This window comes from Peromyscus maniculatus, chromosome 1 (assembly GCF_049852395.1).
Source record: "Peromyscus maniculatus bairdii isolate BWxNUB_F1_BW_parent chromosome 1, HU_Pman_BW_mat_3.1, whole genome shotgun sequence".
In the NCBI taxonomy this organism is placed as follows: Eukaryota; Metazoa; Chordata; class Mammalia; order Rodentia; family Cricetidae; genus Peromyscus; species Peromyscus maniculatus.
In genome coordinates, this window is record NC_134852.1 from 78,286,126 (window position 1) to 78,312,193 (window position 26,068).

The 26,068-nt window shown below is 47.3% G+C and overlaps 1 protein-coding gene across 1 annotated transcript in view; it reads left to right on the forward strand.

Moving 5' to 3' along the window:
• Adamts17 (ADAM metallopeptidase with thrombospondin type 1 motif 17) overlaps positions 1 to 26,068 on the forward strand; it is a 332,924-nt gene that overhangs the window by 210,636 nt on the left and 96,220 nt on the right. Inside the window, exons 13-15 of the mRNA XM_042277783.2 lie at positions 3,412 to 3,578; positions 11,292 to 11,419; positions 18,160 to 18,280. Of these exons, the coding sequence (XP_042133717.2) occupies positions 3,412 to 3,578; positions 11,292 to 11,419; positions 18,160 to 18,280 (416 nt within the window). The remainder of the gene's footprint in view (positions 1 to 3,411; positions 3,579 to 11,291; positions 11,420 to 18,159; positions 18,281 to 26,068) is intronic.

Consider the following 26,068-nt stretch of genomic DNA (forward strand, 5'->3'; position numbering starts at 1 on the left):
CCCTGACTGTCCTGGAAGCTGACTGGCATTTAGGAGGGGAAAATGGTGGTGAGGAGCAGGGAAGTGGATCTTTGAAAATCCCTTGAAGCCATGTCACCTGTCAGGGTCTTCAGCAATGTCAGTTTGTGTCTACACCTCAGTGGTCAGCAGCAGCAGTCAGCACGTGGAACCTGAGGCTAGATAGTTAGCCAAGAAGGCTTTTCTTACACCTGGCTCCATCAGGGTCTTGATTATCTCTCCTAGTGCTTGGGATGGAAGATGAATATTAGCTTCCACCATACTAAAGGATGAAGTGGACCAAAGTGAACTACTGTTTACCAGCCAGGAATCTACAAGCTTTGACATACACTCCCATGTTTCAAAATAGTTACTGATGACAGTTTTAGCTGTCTAGGTAGAGACAGATTCCCGCGTCACAGACGTAGGGAGATTCCTGATGTTTTCCACTCTGACATCTTTCTCACTCTCCACCTCTCATTTCCCTTCCTCCTCCTCCTCTCCTTCCTCCCTGTCATTTTAAAGTAACCACCTAGGCACTTAGCTCAATTCCACCTGCTGTTTATTGAAGTCCCCCCCAGGCCCTGTTGGGGACTCTTAGAGAAGGGGGGGAAGGGACTCAGCTCACCATTCCTCAAACCCCATTAGCATTACACAGCACAGCAGAGACCCAAGCAAGAGGATGAGAATTCCACGTGGAAAGGAAGGTAGGATGGAAATGGCCTGAGTACCAGATAGAGAATAAGAGGGCAGGAGGCAGGGAGCTGGACAGGAGGCAGGAAGGCCATTTGCTCTGGGGGAAGATACAGCATGAGTGATGATCCGGAGAGAGGCAGCTCAAGCATGCATGAGATGCAATGGGCTGCTGCTTTCGGGGTTCAGGTCTCTTACATCATCCAGTGCTGGTGATACCTCTATGAGAGCCTGCTAGGGGTGCCACAACACACTGGCACAGATCTTAAACAACAGGTGTTTATTCTCAGAGTTTACAGAGCTAGAAGTCTAAGATCAAGGGGTCAGCATGGTTGGTCCTCTCTCCTGGCTTCTGGTGATTTGATGACAATATCTGGTGTCTCTTGGCGTGCAGAAGCTTTACCAAGACCTCTGCTTCCCTTCTCTCATGGAGTTTTCTGTGTGCAGCTGTCTATCTTTAAAAAATAAACTTTTGTTTAATCCCAGCACTCGGGAGGCAGAGCCAGGCGGATCTCTGTGAGTTCGAGGCCAGCCTGGGCTACCAAGTGAGTTCCAGGAAAGGCACAAAGCTACACAGAGAAACCCTGTCTCAAAAAACCAATAAATAAATAAATAAATAAATAAATAAATAAATAAATAAATAAATAAAAATAAACTTTTAATGCTTTATATTTACTTGGAGTGTGCATGTGCTCATGTGTGAGGGTGCTGGTGCAGAGGTCAGAGGATAACTGGCAGGAGTCAGTCTCTGGCTTCTACCATGTGGGTTCCAGGGATGAAACACAGGCCACCAGGTTTAGCAGCAATGACCTTTACCTGTCCTCCGCTGTAACCTCATCTTGATTAGTTGCATCTGCAGTGACCCCACTTCCCACTAAGGTTACCATTCTGGGCACTGGAGCAGTGTAGGATTTTACTATACAAATGAAGGAGAGGAGGACATGGTTTAGCATGGACCAGCTTGCCAGAAGATGCAGGCTATATCATGCATCCCCTCTAGGTTCCCAGTCATGGGAACTTACCTATTACCTTAAAAGTGTCTCTCCCAGTACCCCATGTGTCTTTTGGGGCCCAGTCCCTCTCTGTTCCTTCTGTACTTGCTTTGTAATACAGAAATCCTATATTCTGTGTATACGTGGTACACACGTACCTGAGCCCAGAGTCCTGGGGGACATGGTGTGAGGTTGTGTCTATCTAAGTTCACCATATGATCACTTCTCTGAGGTGTTCTTGCCTGGTGCTCTAGGCAGAAAACAGCACACAAGGCCCAGCTGTCAGATACCATCAGCCCTTTAAAGGAACGGCCATTTCTTCATGAGCCTAACTCATGACCCCTTGGAGGGCCATCAGTCTGTATAATTTTCCCAACCTCCTCTCCTCTAGGGTAAGGAACTATTTAGTGTTTATGAGGCTGACAGGGACCTGCAAGGGGCCTCTCCTTCTCCGTGCCATAGATGCCTTGCAAACTATGAGAGTGGCCTCATCTGCTGCACCACAGGTTTTTATAAAGTTTGGTTGTGACGTAACTGCGCCCATCACTTCAGATGTTAGCTGTGGCTGCTTCTGTATCAATAGTAGTTGCCATGGTAAACCGTGTGGCTCAAAACTACATCATCTCTGCCCTTCCTTGATTGAAAAGGTTCATTGGACTCTAGGGTAGACTTTTATAAAGACCTATGCCACTCTCTATTCTTTTATCTTTCCTCTAAAACCATGCTCAGAGGGTAGCCTGCAGGCATGATGAATGACAGAGGGAGGGACATAAGACCCCCCCCCCCATACTTGGTTGGTGAGTAAAAAAATGTAGGTAACAGGCATGTGAGTGTGTAAATACCCACAGTGCGCAGTTTTGTCTTTTATGCTGAATTTCAATATAAAGTAATTAATCACACTATATCACCATGACCTTGGTACCATGGAGATGTATGGAAGCCTTTGAGCTTGTTACCATGGAGATGTATGGAAGCCTTGAGCTTGTCTAGGTCAGAGTCTCTCAAGGACACCTTGGGGCCCCTCAGAGCAGCTAAGCAAAGCCTTGTAATGGCTAGCCCAGCCTGCATCCTGCCATTCTATCTTGATGCACCTTAGATATGTGGTCTCTGCCAGTGAACACAGCCCATTCTCTAGAACTGCTCACCACCCAGTCAGTCTAGACATGACACCTAGGAAGCCAGGCCACAGGATTGACCTCAAACTTGCCCTGATTAAGGTGGCAGAGCTGGGACTTAACTGGCCAATGTCCAGAGACTGGTTGTGTGTGAGTGAATTAATCACCCCACTTACTACAAAGTAAATGAGAACTCTTTACTCATCCTTCCTAAAACTTGGCAACTTCTAGAACATATCAAAGAACTGTTGTTGTTGTTTTTTAATGTCTTCATTTTAATGAAAAAATTTTTAAGTACCAAAATTTTCTTTGGGGTGTTCAAGGTTACACATGACCAAGTCTTCAATTTAGCTGGAAGAGACGACTTGTGGATCTTGCCAAACAGACACTCATTGTGTCCTGCTTCCCGATGACCTTTATTTACAGCCCTTTGGTGCATTTTTCTGCTGGCTCACTTGAGCATGCCTCAGTGTGGGACGGGGGTTACCCAGATGTGGTCTATAGGAGAGACCCGGTTGCTCTGGAAACCCTGCCCACCCTCTCCTGGCAACAGTCCAGTACCCCCTGCTGTTTCCACCAGACCAGCTGGCTAACACAAATCTTCTTCCTTCTAGCCCTGGGCCTGGAGGCACACACTGCCAGGGGGCCAGCGTAGAGCACGCCGCCTGTGAGAACCTGCCCTGCCCCAAGGGTGTGCCCAGCTTCCGGGACCAGCAATGCCAAGCCCATGACCGACTGAGTAGCAAGAAGAGGGGCCTGTTGACAGCGGTGGTGGTTGATGGTAAAGGCCCTTCCTCTCAATGTAGCCTCTATCCTCCTTTTCCCGAGAACCGTAAAATCCACGTAGGGGTGCTCATAATGCTCAAGCCCCATCCCGTCCCACCCAAGAACACGCCTGTCCTCAGCCCAAGTCAGCCATGGCCCTACTCCTACAAAAGTAGAACTGAATACTAACAGCTTGGGATCTCCCCACACAGGCCATATGGCAGACAGGAGGCTAGATTCATTCACAGCATGTCAAGTGCAGTGTGCTAGCATCTGATTTCCAGTGCACTGTGTTCTGAGGTACCAAGAGTAGAATGGTGTGTTTGAGTGCGTACCATTTTGCTTTCCTGGGTTCATTTTGGCTTGGCGTTACTCTCTGCCTAGAGTGCTTGGAAGACTTTTGAGAACTGTGTATGGAAGCAGGTGGCCAACACAGGCCACTTTCCGAGGACTTTCTTCCCCATCAGGAGAGTGTATGCCATAAACAGCCACAGTAACCAAGAAACAAGTCGAGGTGTCGGGTCATGTCTCCGTAGAGTCTGTAATGTCTGGTCATTACAGGTGAGGACACCCCGAAGCCTAGTCCAGAGTGTTGGGGGTTTTTGCCTAAAACTCTTTGAGAAACGTGACTCTGTATTGTAATGCTGACAGTATGGTACCATTGATCAATCACGCCCCAAGCCAGGCACAAGCTAGCTCCATTCATGGTCTCTTGGAGTAAGCAAAAGAGGTGACAGGTTATGTGACATCCGAGCTCCTGCAGCTGACAAAGTTGACTCAGAGAATAACCCACTGGCCCTCAGTGCTCAGACACAACGAGGGACACTTAGAACTAATGCAATGGGGTCTGATTTCTGTAACCTCCAGATGTTCTACAGAAGAATGAAATCTGGTGCCATCTTGGTTTTCTTCCCCTGAAATGCCCATTCTGGCACCTGCAATTACATGTTCAAATGTTCCTAGCTGTTTCTAGAGAAATCCAGATATCCCTGGCAACAGCAGCTTCCGGTCTACAGCTTTTTTCTTTTTCTTTTTTTTTTGTTTTGTTTGTTCTTTTCTTTCCTTCCTTCCTTCCTTCTTCCTTTCCTTCCTTTCTTTTTTATTTTAATTAATTAATTAATTTTTACTTATCTATTTATTTGTGTTTTTTTTTTTCAAGACTGGGTTTTTCTGTGTAGCCCTGGATATTTTGGAATTCCGTCTGTAGACCAGGATGGTTTTGAACTACAAAGTTCTGCCTGCCTCTGCCTCCCAAGTGATCTGCATCTTTTAGTTCAAGAAGCTGACCACTCAGTTTTGTCTTAAAAAAAATAGCACGCGGTGTTTTCAGTGGTACCTGCTTATCTGGGGACTTTTAAGGTAATAGAAAACTCATCCCCCAGACATTTTCCTTGTTTTTAAAAAGACATTAACTCTGGGGGCTGGGTAATTATGGCTGTGCTGCCACCTAGTCAGCAGAATGGGGGAGGAGCTCGGCTTTCTCATCCCCAACTCTCCCTGAAGAGAAAGGAGACAGGAGACTTCCCTCTCCCAAATAAAAGGGTGCTGTTGGGGGTACCCTTACTTCCCCCTGTCTGGCCTTTAATGTGGTGCATGAACAGCCTTCAGGCTTCCACCTATCCCAGACATATTCAGACCCCTGACTGGGACGGAGACATCACCAGAGGGCTGTCACACTCCAGTGCAGCGGCTCACTCTGGTGAGATCCACCCTGTCTGTCACCAAGGCTTCATTGTCTCCAGAAAGCCAGGTAAAAATGACTTGATGCCTCCTCTGTCCTCTCCTCCTTCCCTCGAGCCAGCAGGCATTCGGGATGGGACACCTCACACCTTCTCCATGTCTGCTCAGCTCTGTGTGTGTGTGTGTCGGGGGGTGGGGGGAGGGTGGGGGGGGGGGTGGGGGGTGGGGGGTGTTATTTGTTGCTTGACTGCTTCATTTTTAACCCCTTTTGCTTCGCGTATTTAGGGCGGAAGTCTCACTTGAGCAACTCCATGTTAAACTTCTATTCACTGCTAACAGCTTTGGAATAGCCGAGTGCTTCAGTTCCCTTATCATCGTGGCAGTGGAGACTGCTGTCTGCCCACCCCACCCTCGTGGGGAGGCTCCTTGAGGACTTTGATGGGTCTAGAATGCGTTTTCTCACCCATTTGCCTCTTGTTCCATCCTGCCCATGTAACAAATAATTAGTTCTGGTGGGTGTTACCTTTGACCTGAGAAGGCCAGCCATATTTGATAAGCAGAGCTTACAGACTGGTAGTGTTTAGCCTTTGAAGGAGAGGCCTTGGGTTCAGGGCTTTGTGAGGGTAGTTTGACCCATTGTCCTCTGGTGTGAAATTGCCATGACTTCTTAAGTATGTGGTTCCATTTCCCTCAGTATAACAGAAGCCAGCCTTTTTTGAAGCATTTCAGAAGGGCAACAGCGAAATAATAAATGGCTGATTCAGATGGCTGGTGATAAGTGTTCCTCTGAAGCCCTCCTTCCTAAAAGGCACAGTAACTCTAGCTGAGCCGGGAGAGGAGCGATCCCTGAGGCTGGGCTCTGGCTCCAGCCGTCCATCATGACTTCCCTATTCACAGCGTTGCTACCGCTGCAGAATTCTTTGCTGGTGAGCGACGCACGGTTCAGGAAAGGGAAGCAGTATCTTCTCTTCTCTCTCTCTCCTCCTTTAGAAAGAATTCTTGGAGAGGCAGTCATTCCGAAGGAGGACTCAGGGCCACAAGTCCATCCCACCTCCAAAGGAAGATAAAGGGTCTCCTTAGAAAAGACCCCAAAGAGGAGAAGCCTTTAGACAGAAACGCTCTGTCGTGGCCACCTGCCAAATCCAGACGGTTTCTGCTTTTCCTGTGGGATTTTGTCACAGTAGAAACATTCAAGGGTTCAGGCCCGTGTGACCAGGCCAACAGCAGGCTCCATGCCCACTAAACTGTTAGAAAGCTATGTCTGGACAAAGTAGCCTTTGCCCAGCTGCCTTGCCTCACACAACAGACCCACCCGCCCCAGCTCCTGTGTGGGGGAAGAAGGGATGTGAGGGTCAGAGCTGAGACTCCTACTCAACCAAGGAGCCCAGAAATGGAGGCTCACTGTGACAAAGGTCTATGGTGTTCTTGAAGGACCCAATGAAAGGCTGGAACCAAAAATTTTAAAGGTATTAGAACCTTCTGTGGCTTCCAAAACTTACCAATGGGAATCTTGCCTCTCCTGAAGGCTGCCTTTCTCAAAACTTCTCCATGTACAGCCAACCAGGGAAACCCACAACTCCTCTTAAGTGAATCTGTATCCCATCTCTCAATCCTTCCAGGTCAGTTATGGCTCAGAATTCAGAGCTTTGTAGTGTCTGAAAGGCCATGATGGCTCAGGAGCCCCACACTAACACCTCCGCTGGGACCCGAAGGGGCACATGACAGCCTGCCGGGAGCCCCTAATGAGGCGGGTACTCACCCCTGCCAGGGAAGGCTGCCTTTGTAACTAGAGAGTTTGCCGCACATAGAAGAAAACACTCATTTTCGGAGCTTTTCACATGTTGAGTTATCAGGAAAAAGATGGGTCATTCTGACTATGGTCACGTGGTGAGTGCTGTTCCAGTTTACTGAGTCCTGTAAGTCTGTAGGGTCTGGCTTCTAGGTCACGGTGACTCTGCTTGGTCTGTTTATGTCAGGTGGACTCTACTGACCCAATCAGCTAGATCCTGGAACCTGGGGCCTGGTTATGAAGTCCTGGTGGACGGCTTAGAGAAGAGAAGATTGAGTAGCTAAGATAGAAGACAGGAAGGCCTGACAATTCTGGCCTCTACATTAGGTAGACTCTGCCTCAGTAAGACTTTGTAACGAGTCCAAGAGAGAGCAGCAAGAACAGTGTGAGCCACGGTGTCCCATGTTCCCCGGGGAGCGCAGGATGAGTTCCAGCCCTCTGTAAGCTGACATAATCATCAGCTCTCAAGCCTCGGGGCCCATCTTGCCCTGGCTGTGGCTTCCTCTGGTCAGTCAGAAGCCCTTATCAACAGGCAAGCCTTTGAGAAACCAGACAGAAGCCTCAGCCAGAATTCACCTAACTGCACACCATCCTCAGCCAGAATTCATCTAAGTAAACACCATCCATGCAGGAGACATGTTCTAGGCATCTTTCCTTGCTGTGTGTGGCTGCGCAACTTTTAAGGTTTTCATCACCTTCTATACTCCTAGAGGGCACAGTGGCGCACACCTTTAATCCCAGCGCTCAGGAGACAGAGGCAGGTGGATCTCTGTGAGGTCGAGGCCAGCCTGGTCTACAGAGCTCCAGGAGAGTCAGAACTACATAGTAAGACCCTGTCTCAAAAACAAACAAACAAACAACAACAACAAAAAGCCAACAAAACAAAAGTTCTCGCACTGCGCTCAGAGCTGAAGCCCACCTCCTCATGTTATTTAGTGGGGTCTTTTCTATTGGAGATTTAACTCCCTACTCATAGGAGCCTATTCAGAGAGTGCTGAGAAATTCTGAGCCCCTTTTGCATGATTTAAAATAGACTATCCTCAATCCCTTTGGGAGAAGGAACTATTCCTTGCTAGAGGTAGGGGCACCTTACACTGTGAGTGTAATCTCCAGAGAGGGGGAAAAGATGGACAAATGCAGGCAGTTCTAACCTATGAAGGACTCTCACCTCTGACCTTAGTGCTAGAGCCCCGGTGTCCTTGGCTGCCTGGGCCTGGTGAGCAGCGTCTGCACTGCTTGTCAAGGGCAGCGTCGAGGGCAGGTAGAGCTCAGTAGAATGCCTTGTCTGAGATCATAAGCCAACATCTGTCCATCTGAGTTTCTTCCCCTGATTCAGAGTCTCTGCTTCTCTTAAATTTGCACCAAAGAACCAAAACAAACCACCTTTATCCCTTTCCATGCTGGAACTTCCACAGACTCCAACTTCCCTCAGAACAGCATCTGCCGTTCTGCCCAAGTCCCGTTCCCATTTCTGTTCGAATCAGAGAACACACTTAGAAACCCAAACCATAAATATTTATGAACACTGCGGTTTGTTTTCAGCAGTACCATTTTATCCCTTGGTATTTGGGGCTCCTGAGGGCTCCTCATTCGGAGTAAACAGTGATGGTTGAAAGAACAGCAAGCTGGAACAGAGAAGCGCATGGCTGTTCCTGCCAGAGGAAATGCAGGTATTCTTTGAGCCCCATGCTCATCTGTTCAGTGGGACAGTGGCAGCATTCACTATACCGAGTGCTGTTGACACTACTTAGCATGCTGTTTGGCACGCAGAATATGGTAAATGCCTATGATTCTTCTTTATCACATCATCATCGTTATCATTACTGCTATCAAATGAATCGCCTTAAACCTCAGTTACCCCCAGTGATGAACCAGCATGTTAGTCCAAAGGGAATTAAGACCCATAGTTTCAAACTATTTCTCCATAATAAGACTTTAGAGATGGCATAGAACGTACCTCTGGTGTGCAGTAGACACACTATCCATCCAGACTGCAGAGCTGTGCTGTGCCCCGAAGGCGCCCACAGGGAACCCCAAACCCCTGACCACCTCTCGTTAATCCCATCCAATAAGCTTCCTAGAAGTTGACCTCAGTCTCCACCTCTGTCTTTCATAGTTCTTCTATCACTGGCTGCTTTCTTGGGTCATTTCCTTTAAATGGAGGGATAGCTCCAGCCGCCCACCTGGAAATGAGGCATGCCTTCCAGAGCAGGCACTCCGCGTGCTCACATTAGACCGTGTCATGTGACCTGTCTCATTCGATCGAGGGTTACTCCACACCTGTCCATCGGACCCCTAGGGCCTTGAGAAGCGTGTGTTACCTGTTGCCCATTTTTAGCACTGCCTGTGGAATGCTTGGGGTACAGTGCTCCAGCCATGCTTGAGGAATGAACAGCTTGCCTAGGAAACAGTAGAATTCCAGTCTGCTCCTCAGAGTTCATTGTTTCACTTCCGACTAGATAGAGGAGCTGAGTTGAACCTGAATCCTGGGAACCTGCTTCTCATACTCTCAGGTGCCCTTCCACAGAGTGGTTGATCATGGGCTGCCATGGAATCATGCAAACCCTTGAGATTGGGCAAGACAGCATGTCTGCTCTGACAAGTCCTCTCCTGTTGGGATGCCAAGGCCCCTCAAGGCCACATCAGCTACAAAACCCTTCTCAGCCCCTCCCTTACTTGCCAGAGATCCCCGAAAAAGCCTCACTGGGGAAGGCTGCTGGGGGAGACAGAGTCCAGTAAGGTAGCCGAAGGTCTCTGTGACTCTCTCAGGGTTTCCTTTCAAAACAACTCCGTAAATGTAATGATTAGGGTTAGGTGGCGGAGGAGGCAAGGAGGTGTGTTACTCTTATACCATTTACAGAGACAAGATCCAGTCATTTGTTCAAGTGCATTTACTAAGTCCTATGAACAGTTCTAGTTCTGGTCTGGGGACAGAAGATGAAAGCATGCCCCATGTGCCCAAGGGTTCCTGTACTTCAGTGTGAAGGTACAGATTGAAAACCCTTCCTCTAAAATATTTGTAACTTCTTTCAAACCGGGACTATTTTGGATTTGGCAATATCTGCATTTGCACAATGAGCTGTGTTTGTTTGTGATGGAACACAAATGGAAACATGGATTTTACTTATGGCTATATACATGTTATACACATAGCATAAACATAATCTTACAGGTTTTAGTGCACCTGTATTTTAACGGCTTCTATCACATGAGAGCAGGTGTGGAATTTTCTGTTTGTAATGTCATGTGAGAGTTCAGAAGGCTTTGGAATTTGAAGTGTTTTGGACCGTAGAGTCTTTAGTATTTCATTATCAATGGAACCTGCCTGTAAGAAATCCCTTTATATCTAAGATTTGCTCAAACAATTCTAGGACACCAGGCCGATGACCTGGGCTTGAGTGGATATAAATGCCAAGTGCACACATTGAGATGCCTGTCCTATCCTGTGTCGGGGTAGCAGGAGAGAAAGCTCTGGGGTGGAAGCTTCTACATTGACAGCAGCCTCCTCCAGAGCCGAGTAGAACGGGAGATTCACAGGCAGAGGGAACAGCAGAGACGAAGACAGAAGAGCTTAGTGTGTTCCATGAACTCATGTTGTTCCAGAAGCCGAGGGAACAGGGACTTTCATCTAACTGCTGGCATGGCTCTCGTGAGTTGTCCTCGTGGTCTCTGAGTCCCCTTTCTAGACCTTTGTTCAGTTTCTTCCAGGACCTTCAGGCCTTGTATCACAGTTCTACCATTCCTACCTAGCAGCTGGGCCAATGGGGAGCAGGGCGCTAAGACTTTTCCAGTTGAAACATACTAATGACCTTAGGGGAACCACTGTCCCAGCACCTACAGTGCCTGGTCCCCCTACCTGGGGCCTTCTTGTTCACCCCCCTTACTTTCCCACTACAGGAAAAGGCCCCAGCCTCAGATCTAACACACGGTCACGTATGCAGAGGTGGGCTAGCTCACAACGGCACCTTTGTGCAGCTGGTGTATTTAATGCCCTGTCTCTGCAAATGAGGGGAGCCAAGAGGAGGGAGCCCATAGAGCTGTCTGCTCCGCTATTCACTGAGTCAGGGAGGGGGTCTTGGTCTGTGTGCTATTTTAAATGTCCACAGGAGCAGGTGATGGTGCCTGAGAACAGGACTAAGTGACCGAGACCTTTGTGTACTAATCATTCTGCCCTTGGGCTCACAGCCCACATGTGCTTCTTCCCCACATTGCCTACATACCCCTTTGCCAATCAACAGCCACCAACCTTTCCCTCCTCAGATAAGCCATGTGAACTCTACTGCTCACCCCTCGGAAAGGAGTCCCCGCTGCTGGTGGCTGACAGGGTCCTGGATGGCACGCCCTGCGGACCCTACGAGACTGACCTTTGCGTGTATGGCAGATGCCAGGTAACTTGCCTTTCCTCCTGTCCTTGGTGGGGCTGTGACGAAGGGTTCTCTCTTCCCCTAAACTGGGCCTGTGGTGGAGCTGAGGCCTTTGAGGGTCAGGGGAAGTAAGTTTTCCCAAAGAGGTCTATGCTGCCCCCTGTGGCCAGTGGCCACCAGCGCATGCCCTGCCCTCAGCAGTGACTGAGCATCGTGCCCATGGCAGGCTTAACCAGCAGGCTCCTGAAACTATCTGAAAATTCCTCTAGACATGGTGATTCATGCAAAGAGCCAGTGAGTATGAGAGCATGAGATTGGTCTGGAGGATGAACCAACAGCATGCTCTATTTACTTACGAACACTTGGTGGGTCTAAGCCAACACCTGCGCAGACAGTGTCCAGGCAGGTGGATGGATGTGCTTGGCCTCTGGGGAGCCCTCCACCCTCTGGGATATAGATTCCCCCAACTCATGAGATTGACCAACAGTCAGAGCAAGGAGGAAGGGAGAAAGAAGCACTTCACGGGCCTCTTGTCCCTCTCTGTCCATCCGAAGGAGCGGCTCCTGGGGTAGTATCTTGAAGGAGGATGGAGACGCTCGGACATTTCACTGGCCAGTGGGATACAGCTCAGGTGAAGCCACCTCTGCCTTCAGGGGTCATCTCCTGATGACTCAGCTCAACCTGAGCATGTGCAGCCGTCCTAGTGACTAACTTTACTTGCCGAGAGGTAGTGCAGGGCATAGGCTGGTGTATCAACCGTGGAAACACCTCCCACAGTCCTGGAGGCCGAGGAGTCCAGGGCCTCGGCATGGGGCATATTTGGTGCTGTGGATATCGCTCTATATAAATAAAACACTGATGGCCAGTAACCAGACAGGAAGTATAGGTGGGACAAGGAGAGAGGAAAATTGGGAAAACAGGAAGAAGGAGAGAGAGACACTACAGCCACAGCCAGGACAAGCAGCATGTAAAGTTGCCGGTAAGCCACCAGCCATGTGGCTAGGTATAGATTTATAGAAATGGGTTAATTTAAGATATAAGAACAGTTAGCAAGAAGCCTGCCACGGCCATACAGTTTATAAGTAATATAAGCGACTGAGTGATTATTTTATGTGTGGATTGTGGGACTGCGGGGCTTAATGGAACCTGGAGAGAAGCTCTCCAGCAACAATTTGGCTTCTGGTGAGGGCGCGCTTCTCATGAGTGATTTCTTCTTGCTCCATCCTCACACGATGGAGGGGATGAAGCTGCCCTCTGAGACCTCTTTTTGGAAGATACTAATCCTGTCTGTGAGGGCTCTGCCACCAGAACCTAATCGCACTTTCCCTTGGGGAAAAGGTCCAGTTCCTAAAAATGTCACCCACCTTGGGAATTGGGAGAATATGAGTTTTCAGTCCCCTATCCCCTGGGGGCCTCCTTCCTCAGCCACTGTCAGCCTGTGCCTTCACTGTATCCCTGTCAAGTGGGCCCATCAGTAGCTGTGGGAGGAAGACACAGATCAGTGTCTCGGCTGACTCCCGCAGCAGTTCCAACCTAAGTGGGTTTTCTCCCTGCACAGCCCGAGCCAGTCACAGACTGGTTCATTTCCCAAGGAAACATTTAACAAGGCCCCAGCTCCTCTGGCATTGCCTGGCTTTGTTATCAAACAGAAATATGCTGAGTGCCCACGGGTTTTGGCAAGGACACCTCCCAGGGAAAAGGGCACCAAGGAGTGCTTGAGCAGGACCTTTGGGGGTACTTTCATGTAGCAAAGAATGTTCCAGGCCCTGTTCTTGGACAGGATGAACAAAGCCCTTATCGTTATTACTGAAACAAGGCATTGCTGACAGGTTCTCAGGAAGCCTGTTAGCAGACCAAATGCAGGGTTTGTTTCCTTCCTAAATTACACGCTTGCCTGGATCATCCTGTAAGTTGGCACATTGCAAGCCAATGATGTCATTCTTCTGCTAGCAGCTTTACAAGTCAAAGCTCTCGTACCCTTCGGGGCAGTGCCAGCTGAGCCACCCCAGCCTCTTGCAGGCATCTGCTTTGGTATTCTTGCCAGCAAGAATGTACTTCTAAGAATCCTGCGATTCTCCAGCCAATGAGGCCTGAGTTCATGCTGAACATCATTTCAGCTCCTAGTAGTCTGTGCCAACGGGCACATCCATGCAACTGTACTTAATCTCAGGCTTTTCAGCCCGAGAATGTTCCATGTACTGTGACAATGGATCTCTCAGATCCTTGTCCAGATACTGTGTACTGCAATAATGACCAGCATGGAAAGACAGGCCCATAGGTACAGCAGTGGCATGAATATTGTGGGAATAACCAACCACTTTCTGGTTAGATTTAAGACCTATTCCATGGGAAGAAACACATACCTGGTACTATAAATCTGGCCAAAAATCTGTGGCTAGGAAACTCACAAGTCTGGGGAATGGACCTGCTACTTTTATTTTGCTAAATGAACAGAGTATCAAACTGCCTCCCAAATTCATGTCTCTGTGCCCATAGATGCTTAGTGGGGTGCTTAGTTCTCACCAGAGACTGTTCTTTGTGCGGTGGGACTGGTTAATACAGAAACTCACATCTGATCAAAGGGCAAAGTGAGCGTCTATAGAGTTCTTCGCCACAAATGGGATGTCTATATCACCCCATGAAGGCTCAGGAAGTATTGCAGAGAGACCGTAAGAGCCAAATATTGGGGACAATTGTTGCAAGACAGTGTCTTCTGGACAAGGTGGGACCACTACACTCACACTCAAGCAGCTGTGGTTGTCCGTGCAAGACTGGCATAAGATCAAGCCATTATGGCGTGGAGGTAGATGGGATTCATGGGGCTCCCACACCTAACTGAGGAGCTAGAGACCGTCGATGGATTCCAGGGGGTGGAGAATCGATTTTCTCCAAGGATGCAACTGTGTTCCAATGGATGGCACCACCCCAGTGAGTATATAGACAGCGAAAATTTGACTCCGTAGGATATTATTTTAAGGGAAAGAAAAGGGATGGGAAGTGGGAAGGGAGTAGGGATGTAGGAGTGGATCTGGGGGAAGTGAGGGGTGAGTATGAACAAAATGTGTGGTATGAAATACCTAGAGAATTAATAAAAATATTTATTTTAAATCCCAAAATAGTCCTGAAGAAAAAGAACCAAAATCCATAAAGCACTGATGTGTGTTCAGGAGAAAATAAAATACTGCCCTAGAAAAGGCAGTGAGGAGGGTGTGACTGAGAAGCCGAGAAGGACTGACGAGGTGGCGAGGCAGGCCTCTGGAGATGATGGTTTTGGAGAACTCCGGGAGAGCTAAGGACAGAGATCTCCCAGCAAAGGGGGCAAGAGCGAAGCTGCCTCAGTCTAGGCATGCAAACGCAGGGTGGTGGAATGTGGGGGACAGGCCTAACCCAGAGGAATCGGACCCAGGGAGGATCCAAGTGTGATGGGGCATTGAAGGAGAGGAGCGAAGCAGTCTTGGTCCCTGACGTCCGTCGTGGTGGGGGACGTAGACGGTTACAGCTCACCTTGCTGAGAGGAACTCAGGGCTTACAGGACAGACTAGGAGGTGATGAGGTTCAGGGTGCATTTGGAGAAGGAAAATGTGTTTGACTCCAGCAGTGCTGTCACCAATACCTGAAAAAGATCTACCCCACGGTGGGGGAATATTTACTTTAGCCCAGTTCCCAAGGCTTCAGTCCTCCATGGCAGACAAAGCTTGGCAGAGCAGGGCAGTTCACACCAGTTCACACCAGTGTCTAGAGAGAATGTCTGGGCCGGACTGTTTTCTTTTTTCCTCTTTTATCCTACCTGGACCCTCCACCTTGGGATGCATTGGGTCTCCCCCCTTAGTTAATCCTCCCTGGAAACACCCCCAAAGATAAGCCCAAAGGCTTGATTTACTAGTCTCCTAGGCACTTCTCAAGCTAATCAAGGTGACAGTTATTAACCATCGGGGAAGAGAGGCTGAGATGCTAAGCATTGAGCTGATGTTGTAGAGAGCAGGTGTGGCTACGTTAGGTTATAGAATTCCATAGTCATGCGTCTCCTCACTGAGTATCCTCAGGTGGAGATCAGTAGCACCGAGGGACAAACCAACAGTGTGATGGTTCATGTATATCTGAGCAAGAAGGTTCTGAACCAAGAGTGGCCCTGAGCATAGGAAAATAGACCCTGGGTATTATCAGGAGACAAAAATGCCACGCTAGGCAGACAAATGGGTATAATCGAGTGGCTTAGAGGTTTCAGGCTAGGGTGACGTGTTTACCATTGTCAAGACATACAGGTAGTGTCTGACTAAAATGTCCAAGTTGGCCTGGAGCAGCTTTGGAGATAAAATGACTCACTGAATCCAAAGCTGTCTAGAATTCCAGGAAGGTCACACAGCAGACCTGGGACGGTATGTGTCTGGAGAGTGGAGGAGGAATTGGGTTGAAGACATTTGGTTGTTGACATCTGTGGAGAAGGTGAATTACTAAGAAAGCCAAAGAGAAGTAGAAGGTTGACATGTACTCAGTTGACCTCTCCCAGCAGCTGGGAAAGTAAGGAGAGACCCAGAGTCACAGGAGCTGGGGGAGAGGCAGGCAAGAGTCGTCATACACTCTGATGTATCTGCTTGTTTCCACATAGCTTCTCTGCTTTCTTACACGTCTTCACCCTCAGGTTAGACACAGTAGGTGTTCAATGGCTGCCTTGGATGAAGGGTTCAGCCAGCCTTCCATGTTACAGATCCTATCTATAGATTTAACTAACTTTAGCTGCAAAAATATTTCAGAAAAAGTCGCATTTTTTCTGAACATATGCAAGCTTTTTTCTTGTCATCATTAATAAATATCAATTTATTATATTTTAGTTATAAAAATATAAAAACTATTTACATAGCACTTACATTATAGTCATTATTGTATGTACCCCGCCACCCCAGAGACAATCGAAAGCATACAAGAGAATGTGTACAAGTCCTGTGTAAACGCTACATCATTTTCTGTAAGGAAGTTAAGCATCTCTGGATCTTCCCGTGTTTGAAGGGTTCTAGGACCAGTTCCCAGTGAAGACAAAGAGAGGAGGTGATGCCTTGACCATCAGGTGTGATGACAGGAGGCTTTTTGCTGAGGAGGACAGGGCAAAAAGTCTAGGCATGGAATCAGTAGAGACCAATACTTATTTTTCCTGGGCAAACTGTGGCCTCTCCACATGACCTGCCATGGCCCACTCCCGCACCTGGCTCTGAACTAGCTCTCTTCTGACGTCAGTCTGCATGCGTCACAGGAACTGTCTTGACTAAAGAGAATCTGGGCCTGGCTTGCCAGTCCCGTGCCGTCTTGCATTTTCAGTTATGCCATGAGGTACTCCTGGCCTTGGGTGTCACACACCCTAACTTCTCCAGCAGAGCAGCACCCTGACCTGCACGTGTTGACCAGGAATTGGAGAGCTCAGAAGTGGGTCTCCTGAAGGTTAGTTAGTGGAAAGACAGCTCAGGACCATCGGGATGCTGTGGGAAGCCTGGGGAGCACTTACTGGTTCCTTGGGTTCGGTCATCTTGTTCTCTTGCAACCCTGAGGCTCAGAAATGCAGTTGTTCAAGGCCCACTGACAGCAGTCATGACTTTAATTGTGCTTTATGGGAGCTTCCATTTCAAAAGAAAAGTGTCTGTCCCTGCCCAACATAGTATAGACTCCTTTCCCTGACCTGAGCAAAGAGAGAAAGTGCCCTGTTGGCCAACTGCCTTGGCGGTTGCCCTTCTGGCCTCAGGTTCGGTGATGTTCTGACGTGGATCTCCTGGCAGGCCTGGCTTCCAAATGCAAGAGGCGGCGGCCATAGCACCAGGCAGCATGGGCAGAATGTGGAGGCCTGCCCCAGCCTGAGAAACTGACAGTTCGTCTAAGGGGCCATCTAACTTGCATCTGTTCACTACTGGTGTGCAAACCTCCTGTCACCGCCATTGGGAGAAGCTATGGTGACCACATGGGGTGTTTACATGGAACATCCGGGGCTGCTTAATAATCAGGAAGCCCTCACTGAATTGCAAGGCCAACAGCAAAGCCAGAGACTTGCTGGGACATCGTGGGCGTGGTTTAGAAATCACAGAAATCCAATGGAAGAAAGCCCTAGAGCCAGGAGCACGTGGGGAAGCCAAAAGGAATCCGGTCCGGGCGATACAAAGAGGCTGGGGTGAGGGGCCAGTCCTGGTGCCAGCTTGTGACTGTGCCACCGACAGCCTGGATAGAGTAACTGTGAGACTCAGACATGGGATGCAGAACCTCACTCACACACATGTTAGCAATGGGAAATTGAGCGAGCTTTCTGTTCTGAGCAAACTCCATGATCTGGGATGCTCCATCTCTCGGCCCTTGTCAGTTTCTACTGAGCGACTTCACAGAGTAAGAAGTAAGGCAGCAGCATGGTGTGACCATGCCCCCTCCAGCTACCTGCATCACTACCCCGACATTTCTGCTCTAACAAGGCAGAATCAAGTAGTCCCCGCCTCTTGGAGAGATGCAGCTGGAATTGCTATAGGTGCTTTAGCGTAGCAGGGCTCCTTTATTCCACAATGCATGCTTTTAAACACATTTGATAAATTTGTAAAAAGTTAAAAAGACTTCTGATCTTAATTCTGGTGGTTGATGTTGTTGTTTTCTCTTTTGAATTTAATGATAATTAAAATGTGTCAGAACCCCCAGGCACCATGCCTCTCAGTGAAATCAGTCCCACAAATCCTGCAGGGCATCTGCTTCAAAATATCACTGAATCTGAAAACACCGATGAACTCAGCTCTTTGGTTTTCTAGAAAATTGGCTGTGATGGCATCATCGGGTCTGCGGCCAAAGAAGACAGATGTGGTGTCTGTAGCGGAGACGGCAAGACGTGCCGTGTGGTGAAGGGTGACTTCAGCCACTCCCGGGGGACAGGTGAGTACTGGGCCCAAGGGCTGTGTATTTCATCTTCTTTGCCCCGGTGCTAATGGTAGCCTGACTTTTGTATGTCACACTAAGATGCTGAGTCTTCTTGAGCTTTCCAGCCACTGGCTGATTTTTCCAGAGTGGTTTGCTGGTCTCCTGTCATAGAGGGCATCAGCCTGTGACATTCAGTGAGGTACTGAGAGAGTCTACGGGAGAGAATGAGGAAGAATAGGCAGGCAAATGACCTACAAAGTGACCCCTCAGAGCCTTTGTGGGCATTCACTTACCAGCATCACCAAAAGTAATGCAATCAGGGGACCGTGGACTGAGCACATCTGTGCTGAAAAGCTTTGATTTTTGTTCCTACAAGTTGCTTTGCATAGAAACATGTTAATTCAGTTTGACCCATGGTTGTAAGTCTCTGTCTCACAGAAAAGCCCATAGGATAAGATAGAAGTCTACACATGCCTTCCCGGGTAGATAGAACTTGGTCTGCAGGAATATGCCATTTAGAAAGCATGAAAGAGACACACTATTCAGGAAGCAAATCCAGAGATAACTGCAGATGCAAAATTAAATTTAAAAAACAAAATTTTAGGGCCAGAGAAATGGCTCATGTGGTAAAGGCACTTGCCACAAAGCTTAAAAATGACCTGAGTTCAATCCCCAGAACCCACATGGTGGAAATAGAGAACCACTTCCCACAAGCTGACATTTGACCTCTACATATACACTATGGCACATGCACATACATGTGTACACCACACACACACACACACACACACACACACACACACACACGTAGGCAAATTTCTAAACAGTCTTATTAAATAAGAAACACAGAACCAAATACAGAAGTAATAGCCAAAGAAATCAGAGCAATAGCCATGACTAGCAGTAGCTTCCACAGAGAAAGAGTCTTCCTGTCTGACCTGTGCTTTTATTACTTTCCTGTTCTGCCTTCTCATTGGCTCTAAGCCCAGCTTCATGACTTCCTCGTCACTGCCTGTCTATACAGACCTCCAGGTCTCTATGGTTGGTACTGGGATTAAAGACTGGTATCACCACCCTTGGCTGTGTCCTTGACCACACAGAGACTCTGCCCACCATGTGATTGGATTAGGGTTGTGGGCTACCACCGCCTGACTTTTGTTTATGCTATTTGACCTCTGATCTGCAGGCAACTTTATTTATTAACATACAAATAAAATATCACATTTCAGCACAAATAAAATATCACCACACACTAAATAAATAAATAAATAAATAAATAAATAAATGTTTTAAAATATGTTTAGAATTTCCATGCATCCCATTGTTCCAGAGAGCCATGGAAGGAACTACCACTAGAGTAGGTTCATTTGGGGAGGCTGTGTCCTCTGGAACTGAACTGTCCAGTACAAAATGCACTCACTGGACACTCGGGTCTACCCAAGTTTAAATCATAATTGGCTGAAATTAAACTAACTTAGAAATTATGGCTACATTTCAGGTTCTCTGTTGCCAGCAGGGCTGGTGGGTCTCATTCAGACAGAGAATATCCTTGTCATCAAAAGTCTCCGTGGACAGCACAGCTCAAAAACTGATTCTGCTGTTTGCTTTGGTGTATCTGATACTGTTTCATCTCTGGCCACCCTGGATTTGCCTCATGTAGTTGTTATAGTTGCGAATAAAACCTCCACAGTTGGCAAGGGGTCACTATTGAGTATTGACTTCTTTTGATAAATACAAGCATTAGAAACCGTATATAGAATCATCAAGAGGGCTCAGCAGGCAAAGGCACTTGATGCCAGACCTGATGACAGGCATTCAATCCCACATTGGGGAAGGAGAGAACTGACTCCCCAAAGTTGTCCTCTGACCTCCACAAGCACACTATAGCAAGCATGTGCATACACACACACACACACACACACACACACACACACACACACACACACACACTAATAACAATAACAATAAATAGAATCCTCATTTAAATTGAAGGTTATGTTCTCCTTCAGTAATCAGAACTGAGTGAAGCTGCATCGTTCTTCATTAGGTGGGTTGAGCGCAGCCACACCCACCCCTCCCTGTTGGTCAGTTCAGCAGAACACTAAGGAATGTTCTATGACAATCTTTGAAATCCTCTACCAGGTGGAAGTAGACACAGAAGATGACATGTCAGACAGCCCGGGTTAGGACAGAGCATTCATTTTGGCCTAGGGAGATGCTTTACCCTTCCACGGCATTGTTCTCCCCGCCCTTCCGTCTCTATCCACCCAGGGCTGGGCTCTGTCTGTGTGTTCCTCCTGAGGAGGTTGATCTTCTGTGGCCGTGAAAGTGAGTCTCCCATGGATGGAAAATCACATGGGGAGCGTCTTTGGGGTAACTGTCTCACCAGGACTTGTAGCTTAAATATGCTTACTTCTGTCTGCTGGAGTACAGACCCCTCCCCCAACAAACCTTCAGAGGAAGGCAAGCAAACAGCATCACTGCCTGTGAGCACTCACTTCAGAGCAGCTGCCAAATGTCATGCTTTAGTTTTAAAACACGAGGCAGGGGGTTGTTTCATCTTGATTTTCAAATCTTCACCACCCGAGTCCATGAGTGTAAGATCACGTCAGTGTGCATTTAGTTTATTGAAAATCTGTGTATAATGTTCATTTGCATGTGAGCAATTATTGGCTGCAAAGGGTTTGATGATGTTCTAGGATTCTATGATGTTTTAGACTGCATAAACACGGGATACTGCAATGGGCACCTGCACACTGCCCTCCACCCAGGGAACATTTATTTGACATGCATACATTTCAATATCAGGCATACAGTCATCACATTGGTCACAGTCGAGGTAGGGTGTCACAGGGCCTGCCTATAGATCAGTTATATAAAAAGCTGATTTGAAAAGTAAATGGGAGCCAGAGTAGGGGAAAGACACTTCTGGCTAAAGATGAATCCATATATTTGAAAGAGACTCAGCAGAGAACTCCTGTGAAGGTCCCAGGTCATGTGGCATCTCGGTGACCCCAGTCAAGTGGATTTGCCAATCTTGTTGGTATAGATAGGGAGGTCACTTTCATCTGCGTCCAGCTCTGAGGAAAGACGATGGGAGGAATATCTTATCATCCTTCAGGGTGAGTATCAAAGAGAAACGCCATACAGAGAGATAAACCAACATCAAAAGCACACATTTTGCCAGGTCCTGCATGAAGGCCTGACCCTAGCCTGAACTCTCCCAGGTCTGTTTACAAAAGCCCCTGAGCTGAGAATCCAGGGTAGGTGTGCACAGTGCCCTAGATAAGCAAGAAACCTATGACTGAAGACCTCAATGCCTCGCCTGGCCAACTGGCTTCCTAAACGTAGAATGCTCGCTGCCCCAACCCACCCCTCCCAGTCCTGAACAGACAAGGCCTTTTAGCTATCCATAGGTAGAAGAAATCAAACCGACTTTCTAATGGATGGACTTTAAGATTCCCAAGCCTTCAACTGGACTGAAGTGGCTAGGCTATTTGAATTTATGGGTTGAAATTTTCTGCCATGAGGCCTTTCCTTCAGGCATTAACTTGTCATTTTAATGTTGTCATCTTTATTCCATCCTTCTCTTTGGAACTGGAAAGGTGGCTGGTTCCCATGGACATCCAGTATGCAACTAGCCCAAAGTTCCCACTGGGACCTGACCAAGATGTGTGATGGGTTCTAAATCCCTTTGCACTTTGTTCTTGAAGAGACAGTAGGTTCCTCACAGAGAGGCTGATGTGGTCTTGCTTTTTAAATATGGACAGACTCACATCATGTTGTGTCTTCAACAATTAGCATTGAGCCACTGCCATATCCTGAGTTCTACGCCCCATCTCTAGGTGTGGAGAATGGCTGCTCTGTGGGAAAGTTCAAGGTCATATGATGATACTAAGTTCCGCTGTGACTGAGAAGAGCAAGACCAATCACTAACATGTGCACACACCAACTGCATCCGTTTTCTTTTTCTCAGTCAAGAACAATCTTTGTATGAAGGTGTCCACATGTGTGGTGGCAAAGACAATTCCCAAGTGTTTCTCATGTAAGATGTTTGACTACATGGTCCTGAAGGTGACATGCTTGGTGTGGGGCTCTTGCTTACATGACTGAGTGTTTTCTGAATAGAATTAGTAAGAATGAGTCATGAATGAAGCCATGGGTAAAACAAAGGCCAATGACTACTTATATAGGACACATACCAGCAATGAAAAACTAAACTAAAACCAATACTAAAGACAAAAGAACCATGAATTGAGAGGCTAGGCAAAAACATAACTTAGCATGCCATGGGTAGCTTTGTATTATTATCAACCACATGTGTTACCTTAGCAAGAAATGCTAAGACAGGGAAGCTCGTCTTGATTGGTGCCTCCTTCATAGGGAAGTTTCCCTATCTCCCTATCACTGGACTGGATTTTCCTGTTGGCCGAGGGGATCTTGATGCCTTCCCGGTGGAGATGAAGGCGGTGGCCTTGATCTGACCTGGCTCTACTGACCACACATTCCAAGGGTCAGGTAAAGCATGGGTTCCACTCATGGGCTTCTTGAGTGCAAGGAGCTCTTTTCAGCTCTAATCGAGAACCACCTTCGCCAACAAACATCAACACAGATGGTCCCCAACTCACAATATTTCACACCACAGCTTTCCACCTTCATGGTACTGAGGAAGCCATCCGTTTTCAATAGGACCTGGACTTTGAATTTTGGATCTCATTCTGTCCCAGGCTTGCAATTTGCAGTATAATTCTCTCCCAAGATGTTGTGGCAGCCGTCACTGCTCCCACAAGGACACAATGAGAGCTGGCTATGCCACACAGTGTGCTGAGCGGTGGCCATCAGGAGATTAAGTGTAGTGTATGTACTTTTGACTTCAGATATTCTCAACTCACAATGAATGTTTCAGGATGTAACCCCATTAGAAATTGAAAAGAGTCTGAATTCTCATAAACAATTTTTGTCAATAGAGAAAAGCAGAAACTTAGCAAAATCCTTTCTGGACATCTTATGATTTCTTTAACAAAATAAAATCTCTTTGTTTTCCCATTCATTTGATACAACATAGAAAAAGAATCCCAGGACATCATCAGGATTATACTTCTATCCTCACATCTCAATGATGTTTTTCTCCAGTATTTAGCCAATAATGCTTAACAACAAAACTATAAACCCAAATCTTGTAGAAGAAAATCTACTTGGAAAGTTCAGGTAAACGTAATTACACAGGGGAAAAAGCCCATAGCCTGACGATATTAACTGGTAGAGTCGAGACAAACTTGAGGTCACCATTCCTGTCGCTTGAGGTAAAAATGGCATGTGTCCTAGAACAATGGCGAAGACTTGCTTTCACCCATGGCTTCTTCGCAAAACCAAATTGTTTCCCTCTTGCTTGGGATTGCAACTGTAATGGGAAACTACTCTAAGGTTAATGAAGCCTTGCTTCCTTCACCTAAAATGTGAATCGACCTTCTGCATTCTCAGAGTGATTCTGTCCTCTGGTTACATTCCATGTGATAATCCGTGACTAAGTCTTGGGACATCTGACCTGAGGGGCAAGATGCTTTGGGACTTGGTGATGGCACTCTTTCCCTTCCTGGTCACTAGTGCTACCACCTAGTGTAGGCTTTGAGCTTTGGGTCAGAGCTGGCTAGAGAACAGTGAGAGGCCGTGGCCTGCCTTTCATTTCATGGTCTTTCTTTTTATTGTTTCCTTTTGTATAAAAATTAGAGAAACTAAGAAGGCATGTTGCTCACACCTTTAATCCTAGAACTCTAAACAGGTGTATCGCTATGATCTCTATGAGTTTGAGGCCAGCCTGGTCTACGTAGCAAGTTCCAAGACAACCAAGGCTACATAGAGAGACCCTGTCTCAGATAAATAGACAGATGGTAGGTAGATAGATGATAGATAGATAGATAGATAGATAGATAGATAGATAGATAGATAGATAGATAGACAGATGAGAAAAAAGAAAAGAACAGAGAAAATAGTAATAGAAAGGAAGGTTAGCGGAGCCCCCCCACCCCCGCCACTTCTCTTGGCCTGGTTTGCACATCTGCCCTGAGCTTGCCACTGTTGATGAGCGTCTCCACCCCAGGAGAGGCACAGGAAGAGACAGAAAGCAGATGCCCTTTCAGTGTTGCAACTTATGCCAAAATTAGATTTAAAAATAGCATGGTGACCATGCCTGGCTGCAAATGTTCCTTGCTCAGGAATTTGGGAAATCAACTAATTAAGACCTAGGCAGCTCCACACACGGCCTCAGATGTTGCAAGCTCGTGATGCTGCTACCAAGCTATTAGTCACAAAACAGAAAAAAAGACCCCACCCCTCGGCAGCTACCCACCACCCCCACACCCTACCTACCCCACTACCCCACCACACCACCACACCACCACACCACCACACCACCACACCACCCCACCACCCCACCACCCCACCACCCCACCACACCACCACCCCACCACCCCACCACCACACCACCCCACCACCCCACCACCACACCACCCCACCACACCACCACACCACCCCACCACCCCACCACACCACCCCACCACCCCACCACACCACCACACCACCACACCACCACACCACCACACCACCACCCAGAGCACAGCTCAGATGCACAAGCTCATCTTGTTCCCAAGTGTGTGGCTTCTGGTTTAAATGAAAATTCTGAAAAACATTTTAATCACTTTGACCCTGAATAGTTTTTATCTTTGACACTTCACTATTATGTATGCCCCGAATCCAATAATTCTTCAAATTCCCCAGAAGGAACTAATTTCTCTAAGAAATATCTAGGGTATAAAATCTAGTGCAATCTCAAAATGAGTGTAGTGGGGGGAGGAGGGGAGTGATTTTGTTGTTGTTGTTGTTGTTGTTGTTGTTGTTGGTGGTGGTGGTGGTGGTGGTGGTGGTGGTGGTGGTGGTGGTGGTGGTGGTTTTAATTGTAGCCATTTTTTTAAAGAAAGGAGGCATTTTGAGAGAAAACCAATTAGTCACCCTTCCAAATTCTCCTCCTACTCCAACTTCTGTATCTACTTCTGTATATCAATACAGAATATATCAATATTTGCATGTTCTGAACATTACATAACTACAGTCATGAATAGGTGGTGTGGCTTCTTTTACTTAGCTTAGTGTTTTCAAAGTTCGTCTTTGTTACAACGCGTACAGCAACATCTCTTCTCTTCTTGTCAAATACTACTGCATTTTTTCGGCTAGACCACATTTACAATGCATTCATCAGTTTCAGGTTTTTGTTTTGTTTCGTATTGCTTTTGCTACCACAACTAACACTGGTATAAGACTTTGGGTGCCAGTTTTATGCAAACACATGTTTTCATTTTCTTTGTGTGTGTTAGAGTCCTAGGGATAGAATTGGGTCACAGAAAAATTCTGTGCTTCACTTTTTGAGAAACTACCAAACTTTTCCGAAGTGGCTGAGACACCTTGCATTCTAACGAGCAGTGAAGTCGGGTTCCAGTCCCCCACTTGCTCACCAGTCCCCCTGCTGCCCTTTAATGCAGCAGTTACAGTGGGAGAGATATGGTGCCTCGTTTTCTCCATTGGCGCTTCCTTAGTGATCGTGACACGTGGCGTATTTTCATGAGTGTGTATAATGACCAGGTCTATCAGTTTTCAAGAAAGGCCTGTTGGAATTTTGGCCTATTTTAAGCTGGGGTGTTTGTTTTCTTGCTGAATTGTGTTATTTATTTATTCTGAATGCCGCTTCTTGATGAGATAAATGACTAACAATGATTTTTTACCCCAGCATTATGAACTGCCTTTTCACACTGT